We start from the raw sequence: 11994 nt of genomic DNA, 5'->3' as shown, positions 1-11994 counted from the left end.
ACATGGAGAGCATGTCTGCGATGGTCTAGTTCAGACGCTCTGTGAGTCCGTTGGTTTGTGGATGACAGACAGTTGTCCTCCGATGGCTTGTCTGACTGTAGTTGAGAATGGCTTGCGTCAGCTCCGCTGTAAACGCCGTTCCTCTGTCTGTGATGAGCACTTCGAGAGCGCCATGTCGCAGGAGAATTTGTTCGACAAAAAATTTTGCGACTTCTGTTGCAGTACCTTTAGGCAACGCTTTTGCTTCGGCGTATCGGGACATGTAGTCGGTGGCCACGATCATCCATTTGTTACCTGATGATGAAGTCGGAAAGCGGCCGAGGAGGTCCATTCATATTTGCTGAAAGGGCTTAGTTGGAGGTGGTATGGGGTTCAGGAGTCCGGCTGGTCTAATAGGAGGCGTTTTGCGTCGCTGACACTCACGGCAGGTTTTCACGTAATGGGAAACATCGGCAGCTAACCGCGGCCAATAGTACTTCTCCTGGATGCGGTGCAACGTGCGAGCAATCCCGAGATGCCCTGCAGTCGGCTCATCATGGCATGCCTGCATAATTTCTTGCCTGAGATTTTTCGGCACGACAAGAAGATGCACTGTCCTGTTGGGCGCGAAGTTCTTCTTCAGCAGAACATTATTGTGAACGACGAAGGACGACAGTTAGCGCTTGAACCCTTGGGGAGGCGATGCGGTATTTCCTTCCAGATAAGCAACTAGGCTTTGCAACTCAGGATCCGAGCGCTGCTGCTGCGCGAAACTGCTCGCGCTTACTGGTCCTAAGAAAGCGTCGTCGTCTTCCTCTTCCGGTGCTGCGTCGACGGGGGCTCGGGACAAGCAGTCCGCGTCGGAATGCTTGCGGCCAGATTTGTAGACTACCGTTATGTCGAATTCTTGAAGACGCAAGCTCCAACGAGCAAGGCGGCCAGAGGGATCCTACAAATTGGCAAGCCAGCAAAGAGCATGGTCGTCGCTCACAACCTTGAATGGTCGTCCGTACAGGTAGGGTCGAAATTTGGGCGTGGCCCAAATAATGGCGAGACATTCTTTCTCGGTCGTCGAATAGTTGGCTTCGGCTTTCGACAGTGAACGACTTGCGTACACGATAACTTTCTCCTGTTTATCATATTTCTGAACGAGGACCGCTCCTAATCCCACACTGCTTACATCTGAATGAATCAAAGTGTCCGAGTACAGGAGGGGACTGTAAGCGGCGCTTCAGCTCTTTGAAAGCTTCCTCTTGCAGCCTTTCCCATTTAAAAGGCACGTCAGCTTTGGTAAGTTGGGTCAAAGGTTGAGCGATGCGCGAAAATTTCTTGACGAATCGCCGGTAATAAGCCCACAATCGAAGGAATCTGCGTATAGCTTTCTTGTCATTAGGCTGTGGAAACTCTGCGATCGCAGCCCTCTTCTGGGGGTCGGGGCGAACTCCATCCTTGCTTACGACGTGACCAAGGAACAGCAGCTCCTCGTAGGCGAAGTGGCACTTCAAAGCTTGAGGAGAAGACAACAACGTCATCTAAGTAGACTAGGCAAATCTGCCACTTCAAGCCTGCGAGCACCGTATCCATTACTCGTTGGAACGTCGCTGGGGCAGAGCAGAGGCCGAAGGGCATCACCTTGAACTCGAAGAGTCCGTCTGGCGTGATGAACGCAGTCTTCTCGCGATCTCTTTCGTCGACTTCAATTTGCCAGTATCCGCTCTTCAAGTCCATCGATGAGAAGTACTTAGCGTTGCATAGCCGATCCAATGTGTCGTCGATGCGGGGGAGGGGGTAGACATCCGTCTTCGTAATGCTGTTCAGGCGGCGGTAATCGACGCAAAAGCGAAGGGTGCCGTCTTTGTTTTTCACTAGGACGACTGGATCTGCCCAAGGGCTCCTCGATGGCTGGATTTCGTTGTTACGAAGCATTTCCTCAACTTGCTTGCGAATAGCTTGGCGTTCTAGCGGCGATACGCGGTAGGGGCTCTGTCGCAAGGGTCGGGCGTGTTCGTCTGTGACAATGCGGTGCTTGGCAAGCCGGGTTCGTCGCACATTCGATGCTGATGAGAAGCAATCGCTGTACTTTTGAAGAAGACTGCGTATTTGGTCTTGTCTGCTCCGTGGTAATGCCGGGTTGATATCAAACGTTGGTTGATGGCCTTGGTCAGATGGTTATACGGGTTGGTCGGGTAGGGCAAATATGTCTCTGATGTCTGCCAGCTCGTCGAGGAAAGCGATCGTCGTTCCTTTGTTTAGATGCCGGTATTCTTCGGTGAATTTGGTTAGCAGCACCTGGGCTTGGCCATTTCGGATTTGGGCGACTCCCCTTGCGACGCCCAATCCTCGATCAAGGAGTAACTGAGTGTTCCCCTCGATGACGCCTTCGGCAGTTTCGATGTCTCCTGTACCTATGCAGACGACGACACTTGATCGGGGCGGCACGCTCAGTGCTTCGTCGAGGACGTTTAAGGCAACGCGATGAGTCGCTGTCGTCGCTGCAGATATGGCTTTGACCGTGGAAAGCTTGATCGACTTGGATCGAAGGTCGCTGATCGCCCGATATTCATTCAGGAAGTCCATTCCCAAAATCACGTCTCGCGAGCATTTCTCCAGGACCAGGAAGGTCGTAGCATAGGTTCGCCCATTTACTGTAACTCTGGCGGTGCAGCGTCCTGACGGCGTGATAAGGTTACCACCTCCGGTGCGGATCAGCGGGCCATCCCAAGTTGTTGTCACTTTCCTGAGTCGGACAGCGAATGGCCCGCTCATGATGGAGTAGTCAGCTCCCGTGTCGACCAAGGCAGTAACCGCGTGACCGTCGACCGTAACTTCAAGGTCACTTGTTCGCGTTTTCGTGCTACACGTGGTCTTCGGTGTACGATCTCGGCTTCGTCGGGTAGTGAGACTGCGGAGCGCGTACTCCGACGTTACTTCTATGGGCAGAGGTAAAGGCGTCAAGTCTGGCCGCGTCGTCGTCGTTGTCGGTGTTGTGATCGAAGTTGTCGTCGAAGTTGTCGTCGTAGGTGTCGTCGGAGGTGTCTTCGGAGTTGTCGTCGGTGGAGGATCTTTGTATTTGCGCTTAGAAGCAACCTCACCTCCAGAGAATGCTTCATTTAGTTTTAACCTTCGGGGGCTGGGGGAGCGTCCACGCACTGCGTAGCCTCGGCTAGGAGATGCATAGCGCGGTGACGATGGCGATGGAGAACGCGATAGGAGGCTCGGCGATGAGTATTCTTCCCGACGCAAAAACTCCTCGATTTTGGCTGGTCGCTGGCCGGGTCGGGGTCGTGGAGCGTCGTAAGAGAATCCTCGGATGCCCAGTCTTCTCTATGGGCAGTGCCGGAGGACGTGGCCGGCTTTGCCTCAGTGGAAGCATAGTGGGCGGCGCTGGTCGGGAGTTCTCCACTCGTCGCATTTCCTCGGCTGTGTGCGACGCTCGTAGGACGGGCGGGTTGGGGCGAGAGGGCGGCGGTCCAGCGCAGCTGGCTGAGGGCGATAGGGGCTTGAGTCCCGTCGTCGAGGTGCAGGACGGCGCACTGCTGCGGCGTAAGTCATGGCTGGGGGCTCCGCAGGCTGCGTGGTGGTCGGCGTCACACCCAAGGCCTGTTGAACCTCGTCCCGAAGGACGTCAGTGAGCGATGTAAGCTGCGGCTGCGTTCCTGTTGGCAGCAATCGTCGGAGCTCTTCTCGCACAACTTCACGTATAACCTCCCGCAGGTTATCGCTGTTAGCGGTGTCCAGGCAGCTTGCTGACAAAAAGCGCTGCTGGCGGTCATACTGGCGGGCTCTGGCATCAAGTGTTTTTTCCATGGTGGATGCCTCTTCGACGAATTCGACAACGGTTTTCGGTGGGTTCCGTACGAGGCCCGCAAAGAGATGGTCTTTAACTCCTCGCATAATTAGCTTGACCTTTTCTTCTTCCTTCATGCTCGAGTCGGCACGCCGGAAGAAACGCTTCATCTCCTCAGTGTACACTGCAACGGTCTCAATTGGGTGTTGTATGCGAGACTGTAGCAGCTACTGGGGTCTGTGCTTTCTCACGACGTTCGCGAAAATCTTGAGAAGCTGCTCCTTGAAAGTTTCCCAATCCGTAAGGCTAGCTTCCTCATTCTCAAACCCGACTCTTGCTGGTCCCTCCCAGGCGAATAAAACGTACCTAATTTTCATGGCATCGTCCCAGTTGTTAAATACAGCCACACGGTCGAACTGCTCCAGCCATTCTTCGGGGTCGGCGCCAGGCGAAGCGTCGAAGGTTGGCGGCACCCGGGGCTGCTGCAGAATGATTGGAGTCGTCGTCTGGGGCAAGGTCATGTTGGACGTTGCTGCTGGCTTTCGCTTCCGGGTAGGGTCCGGCAGAGTCCCGAACTGAGGTGCGTCCCCTAGCAGACGTCGGCTTGCGCGGTGGACTGGAGTCAGGTCCTCCGGTGAATGACTCAGAGGGCTGGCGTCACGACTTGCTGGGGGTGTCCGGTACATAGAAGGCTACCCCGCACCTCCACCAGATGTCACGTTGTAGTGACGGCAGTCCAGCGGTCAGGGAGACACCAGAAAGACTTGCAAACGAAGATCTTTATTTGGGCTGACTTGCGCCCGCAAAAGAACTGAATCACTCGGTGGTGGCGTAAGCAACAAGCGTGCTCGTCAATTTTCGAACTACGAATGTCCGCCGCTCGCGGCATCGCTCTATTTAAAGCCGGCAAGGAAACTTCCAGATAGCAGGACAAGATCATCTACAGTAATCTGGAAAAACCTGCATGCAGCCTTTCATGGCTGTGATCAATCGAAATTAGACTGGTCGCTTCTCGCGTCACGAACAAAAATGATAACAGCCCTTCCCTGCAGCCTTGAGCGTGAACGAACAAACACTACAATGATACGTGGCAATTTTTACTCGCACCTGTACATCGAGTGCTCAAATGCTATATAAGTGCGTAAAGCTTAATTATGATTCCATCTGACGCGGTGGCTCAGTGGTTATGGTGTTCGGCTTCTGACCCGGAAGACGCGAGTTCGATCCCGGCCGCGGCGGTCACATTCCGATGCAGGCGAAATGCTACAGGCCCGTGTACTGTGCGATGTCAATGAGCGTTCAAGAACCCCAGGTGGTCGAAATTATCCGCATCCCTTCACTACGGTGTTCCTCATTGCCTGAGTGGCTTTGGGACGTTAAACCCCACGAAACTTTGATAGCTGTGCCGGTTATATTCTGTCCGTAGGGTTAGAGGCTTTCATGCTTTGGCGTTTCATAATAACATTTTTTGACTCCTGAGATACCATGCCGGTAACTTTTCGATACATCCTACCGCCTATTTCTACTGCACATTCCTTAATGATAGCTGTGAGGTTATTGTTTATTCTTTCAATATTAATGTCGTCTTCCACAGATAGAGCCGAATGTCTGTTCTGCAGCAATATATATCCTGAATTCCTCTGCTTTCCTTCTCCCCGCTAACTCGTTAATGGGTTTCAGCTTCACTAATTTCTTCCATTCGCTTCTCAGGTCTAAGCTAACTTGAGACCTTACCACTCTGGGGTCGCTACAACGCGGCTTTACGAGGGCCTCCACATCCTGAACGATACCAGGATGAGCGCTTAGTATGAAGGCTATTTCATTTTTAGGTTCACCATTGGTGCTCTTCTACGTCCACTTCCTGTTCTTTCGTTTACGCAGAACATCTAGTGCAAAAGAACATGTGCGTTCTTTGCGAGTGAACGTACCCTGGCAGGTGCCAAGAGCCCGCACAAATTATGGACACCAAATGTTGTCGCACAAACTACCAACCCTGTTAAATTCCCGCGCTTTAACTATTGTATAAGTACCTCCAAATAAATGGTTCCCATTATATGCTTAGTGTTAGCCTCTATAATTGCTGGTTGTTCTCTCAGTTAGAATGATGATGATGATGATGATGATGAACTAACTTTATTGGCACCCGTCAAGGAATCAGAGGGCGAAAAAGACGAGTCTTGACCGCCGTCATCTTCCTCCCCTTTCAGCAGGCTGGGATTCCTTGGGATTCAGCGGTGTCCAGGGCCAGACGGATGACTTCTTTTTGTTCTTCTTTCTGGCTGGCCATTAAAGCCTCCCAGGACTCTATATTCCTGTCTGGTTCGTTGTGGCTAGAGCATGTCTACACCATGTGGATCATGTCTGCTATTTCATTACAATGTTTACACCTGGGGTCTTGGATCGCCGGATGCCATCTGCTTAGTGCGAGTGGGTTCGGAAAAACTCCCGCCTGTAACTTTCTCCATATGACCTCGTTCAGCTCCTCGCTCGTCTGAAGGGGCTCTCTTCTCGACGAGACCGCATTGGGGTCCCGGTGTGTGAGTCCTCGGGCCAATGCGTGCGCTGTCTCGGTCTCGTTTCTCCGGAGGCCCTCGTGGGCAGGAGTCCAAAAAAGGTTAATTAGTTCTGCCGGTGTCGGGCCGGCATTCAGAATTTTGACTGCTTCGACAGATACCCTGCCTGCGTTGTAGTTGCGGATAGCCGATTTGGAATCTGTTATAATCACCCCGACATTCCGTTGAGTTAAAGCCAGCGCAATGGCTACCTCCTCAGCCGCTGTTGCATCTCTCTGTTGGGTGCTGCAGCACGAGACTCGGTCTCCGCCCTCCCTGGTCGCTAGGGCTACGAAACCCGTTCTGCCTTTATTCCGCCGCGTCCGTGTAAACCACGTCCTGTCTATTGGCTAATTTTTTCTGCAGAGCTTTCGCTCTGTCCTTTCGCCTACCCTCATGGTGTACCGGATCCATATTCCTTGGGAGTGGTGGGATTCTGATTTTGTTCCTTATGTCTGTTGGGATATTATCCGTGTGTTTGAACCGCGCTCGATGTTCGAAGTTAGAATGATCTGCATTTATTGTCTGTGCATTCTCATGGTGCAATGTAATTTGTTAAGCTGTTATGCTGTATGCCCTGTAACGGAGCGCGGACCTCGTCAAGCCAAGTATGGCTTTTTGTCTGCGTGTCCTCAGTACTCATAATACTGAAATAAACTTCAATTCAAGGTATTAATGATCCGTAGATTATTTCTCTCTGCTAACTCTACTAATAACTGCCTACTGGTATTCCTGGAGCCTATGCCACAGTCTGCGTCTGGTGCCTATGCGTAGGTCAGCACCACCTTCAGCTTGTGCCTCTTATTAAGCGTAATTATGATAGCTGCCACCCTCTATTTAATACTATAGAACCCCTCTATGTAGCCAGCTATATCCTTATTGATGAAGAATCCAACATCTAGTTCTCCAGCTATTCTTTGGTAACTACGGGACTATCGACCGGAAACCGCGCCTAACCTGAAGCAGGACATGAATAACTTATTCGAATCATTCCGAAACTTTTCTTGTGAATAGTAATGCCAAGTGTTAACGCACTGCTACGTAGCATGCTAAACTTAAAGAAAGCTGCCGCTGTGCAGCTGCCTGTCTTTTGCTAATGGCTGAGACCTACTGCTGCGATTGAGGCCACCGCAACGATCGTAATAGGCGCACAGTCACGGGTCTTACGCGGTCACGTGATGAACCCTGACGTCAGCTTATCACTACCCGGTCACTCGGCCAATCACGCGACCGGATGTTGACGGACTGCGCTGTGAATCCACTGGGGAAGGCTAAATAAAGCAGCCTTTGTTGTAAAACTCCATCACGCTCTTGGGGATTTCCACAAAATGGGCGTAACGCTGTAGAAGCGTCGAGAACTAAATTGTGAAGAGAAATCCACTTGGATTTCCACTTGACTTGTTGCCATTATCGCGCATGCTGTTGGTCGGGACAAGCATTGCTTAAGTACGCCTTTTCTTGAGAGTGAAATACATGCTTCGGCTTAAATGATATCAGCGTTAAGGAAGTGTCGAAGCAGTTGCCGTGAACAGCAGAGAAGGCTGAGCATTTCACCCTCGACAAACGACTTGCCTCGACCTGCGTATTCCACGAGGGCTTCCGTTCAGCTGTGCTCCTGTTGGCACTTTCTGTGTTTTCGATCTGCTCTGTTTCTCCTGACGGAGCTCTAGTCTGTAAACTCTACTCTTTTTATACTAATAATAATCATAACAATTATTAAACTGGTTTCCAAGTCATACAATAAAATAAATAAACGAAGTGCACTGGCCGCGAATAGCGTATTTTTGAACTGTGCATTAGTGGTTCCAAGCGTATCTTTATTGATTACCTTTTGCTCTCCTTTTCTTTTCTGTTGTTTTGTATGGTATAACTTGCTCAACTGCGTACAGCCCCGTCAAAAGTATACAGCCCAAGCGGTTTGCTTCTAAGGGGTTTAGCTGGGCTCCCTCGCACATCTAGCAGTCCAAAGCTTGGAGGATCGAAGACGTGAATCCATTCCTCTTTGGAAAGATTACCATCGTTGACGATGCATAACCAGGCACACAGCAGGCCTAACAAGAAAACCCCCTGCGATGTATACTTTTTAGGCGGATGTATTACTATTGTAAGAATATGTTTGTTTGCATAAGCTTTTTCTTTAGTAACTGTAACACCGCCGATAGCGACAACTGCAAAAACAATGAGCTTTTATTAGAGTTTCTCTGCTTTTATATGTACTACTCTTAATGATTTAGGAGGTCTCAGAACAATGATTCGGTACGGGCGCTGCTTCTGTATAAATCTGGCCATGTTGTAATTTCTCATTTCCCGCTGTCTACCTGCGATGAGCAACGTGTCCTATTGGATTGTGTTCATCGTGCACGCTGGTCTACCCACCTGGAGACGCACCAAAACTAGCCTGGAAACAAGTAATTATGAAGTGCCTCGAATAATCTCGTCAGGAAACGACGAACTGAGGCCACTGTGAAGGGATACCGCACTTGTGGATCAAGAGGAGGCCATGAGAGAACGCTTTATTGTAAAGAAGAAAAAGCCCTTTGGCAGGCACAGAAGGCACATGGTGAGACACACTGTAAGGCACAATTCCAGTCCTCGGTCACGAAATTAGCGCAAGGCGGTGCAAAACAGCCCTGCTCGCCGACTGCGAAAGAGCACATTTGTCTGCCTGTTCAGCGGCAAAAAGCACATAAATAGGCACTCTCATAAATAGATTTGGCTAGGGGGGGGGGGGGGCGTGGGGGGGAATGTTTGAGGCAGCTGATCACATGGCTCTATCCGATGATGGGAGTCCGCCGTTGAGCAAGTGTCGAGGCCCGGCTGTTTTTGGCACGAGCGGCGCGCGCGGGGTTTGTACTGGGATCGCCGCAGGCTTGGTCCGGTCGGTGGCCAGAATAGCAGCAAATGGAGCGGAGCTATTCTCGGCCGGGGGAGGAGGCCCCTATCACAGCAGTCCAGGGAGGGAGATCCTTCAGCGGCCGCCGGCCTCTTTGGACAGGGCTGCGAGAGACAACACAAGACACACCTGTGCAAGGCGGCTCGTTCACCATTCGGGAGAAGCGTCTGAGAGGTGGCATCAGCCACTGCATGCTCGACAACAATAGCAATCTGTAGAGCACAGTAGCGATGCTGCGCATAGCGCAAATGATACAACATAATAAATAGATTAAACTTGGATGGATAACTTGGATGGATTTTTTTTCTGCTTTTCTAATCAAGTAGCTTTAAGCGATAACATATCCAGTAATATTCTAAATCGAACAACAGCACAAAATAAATAAATTAATTAAAAAAAATCCCCGCTGTCCCTTGGTTTCTGTGGCTGTTGGCTTCTTTCATATTTATGACAAGCCCCTCATTCCCTTTCCCTTGTTTGCTTAATATCTTTGCGAGGGCCTCGGTTCTGGCAGCCTTGATGCCATAGGAAGCATAAGAGGGTTTTCACACAGCTTCCACCCTCGCCGTTTGGTGACGTTCTATGTCACATCAGCGGTAACTCAGGACGGGCGACGTCCGCCGCTTAAGAACGTGGGTGGCGCTGATGAACACTCTCAAGGTTAGATTATTTGTAAACATAAATACCCCCGAAAGCAGAAGATTTGATAGCCGTCGCAGTACCTCAGCGGTAGAGCACCGGACGCGTAATTCGGAGGTCGTGGGTTCGGATCCCAACGGCGGCATGTGGTTGTTTTTCTTCTGCTTTTCTAATCAATTAGCTTTAAGCGATAACATATCCAGTAATATTCTAAATCGAACAACAGCTCAAAATAAATAAATTAAAAAAATCCCCTCTGTCCCTTGGTTTCTGTGGCTGTTGGCTGTGGCTGTTGGTTGTTTCTGTGGCTGTTGGCTTCTTCCACATTATATATATATATATATATACACACACACACATTGACATGACTCTTCATACCCAAGGATGTCACAATCGCTTCATATTTACGGTTAATGGTTGTTAGCCGCATGTTCGCCATATACTGCACGATTTGACTCGAAAAATCAATGTCGCGGTAGCAGATGATGCAACAGGGCTCACGTAGTCACAACTGCCAGAATTCGTGATTTGTGCGTAATTTTTGTCCAGGGTTTACGAGCTTCGTTTCTCTCCCGGAACAATGCTACTCTTTTCTGCGGAACCAGAGTGTAAAGAATCGGCTGCGTGAAGCTCATTCAGTGAAGCTGGACGCATTCGCTGCCTTCAGTCAGGAGCTGCCGGCGCTGAGTGCAGTTGCCTGGGTGGAACAAGCTGCGTTTCCCAGAAAGTGCACTGCCATTGATGACCAATAAAACCCAAAAGTGGTTGCGTGCCCTGACCGGTCTTCGCGCCATAGAGTTACAAGAGGCGTTGGACGTTTGAAGCAAAGAAATTGTTTTTAACCCCTCCCCCCCCCTCCCCAAGGAAAGTCATCGAAGTTCACACGTCGCATTAGCAGTTATGTGATTCCTGAGCACAACCCTTATAAAAACGTGTTTTGAGCTTCGGTTGAGGCCTTGTTGAGCTCGTGTTGAATCAACTGGAAACTAACATAAACCCAATCTACGTTAAGCACGCACAACAGCTGCTAAGCAAAATTTTGATTGGTTGCACTTAACTTAGTCTATATTGGGCAATTGGAGCGTATTTTTAGAGCTGCTTTCACACAACATATTCTAAGAGTAAATTTAGGCTCATAGGCTCATTAGGTGAAACGTGGACATGGTCTTCAATTCGAAAGTATTGAAAGGGCAAGTACTCTGTTGCACTGCATAATTCGATATATCAGGGGTGCGATCTAAAGGGGTGCGATCTAAAATACTCCCGGTAACTAAATTGTACACCTTTTGCCTCAGCCACGCACTGAAGCGCGAAATTATTAATCACACGTCCTTCCTTCATGAACTCTCCAACAGTGAAGTAAGCTATAAAGTACACAACACAAGAAACGTCGATCAGTGGCACATTAAAACATACAGAACAACATATGGCTGTCAAACACTTGAAAACATATTTCCGCGTCTACTAAATGCTCTTTGTGTCAATGACATTGACCTAAAAACCAGCTCACACAGAAAACTTTTAGAATATTTTTTATTTACAGATACTGCATTGAATCTGTGAACCGAATTGACTGTATTGCACTCGTGATTGCTTTGTTTGTCATTTTGTTTTTCTTGCGGGAAGTACCTGTCGCGATTTTTTTGCAATATTGTATTTAGTTTGAAAGTGTGCCACGGTTTTGTGGCCAAAGTTCGCAGCTGGGTGTCCATGCCCAAGTCAAGCGGTCCAAGAGGCCGCTTTTACTATGGGCACCCTGTCACCATGTATATTGTGGTGGTAAATAAATAAATAAATAAATAAGTGACAAGTTAGCGAAAATTTCATATGTTGTGATAGTTATAAGCACTATGGAACATTACATTGTTCTGTGCTAACACGTAACCACATTTAATCAGTGGGTTTCTCCGATATATAGAACACCTTCTGTTATGCATATGTAGTTTCCGGTTTTCAAAATCCTGTGGAAGCCCACACAATATTTTGCTACCTAACTGCTATTCAGATATTGTAATGGCAAGCCTTAAATGCTTTAACTTTATTAAAGTTAAGAGTGAGCGAATGGTACGAGGACAAGAGGCAAAGAAACGAGTACATCTAGAAGTACTTTACTTTGTCGGCTATCCTGTTTGTTTTCCTCGTTA

The 11994-nt window shown here is 49.4% G+C and overlaps 1 protein-coding gene across 1 annotated transcript in view; it reads right to left on the bottom strand.

The window, feature by feature from the left end:
- Positions 1-8810: 8810 nt before the first annotated feature.
- Positions 8811-11994, bottom strand: part of LOC149349127 (uncharacterized) — a 94330-nt gene continuing 91146 nt past the window's right edge. Inside the window, exon 3 of the mRNA XM_089578077.1 lies at positions 8811-9315. Within this exon, the coding sequence (XP_089434203.1) occupies positions 9287-9315 (29 nt within the window). The 3' untranslated portion in view covers positions 8811-9286. The remainder of the gene's footprint in view (positions 9316-11994) is intronic.

Source organism: Amblyomma mixtum, chromosome 3 (assembly GCF_055824585.1).
Source record: "Amblyomma mixtum isolate Tamu chromosome 3, ASM5582458v1, whole genome shotgun sequence".
NCBI lineage: Eukaryota > Metazoa > Arthropoda > Arachnida > Ixodida > Ixodidae > Amblyomma > Amblyomma mixtum.
Note: the sequence above shows the minus strand (reverse complement) of the source record. Positions and strands in the feature narration are given on the sequence as shown.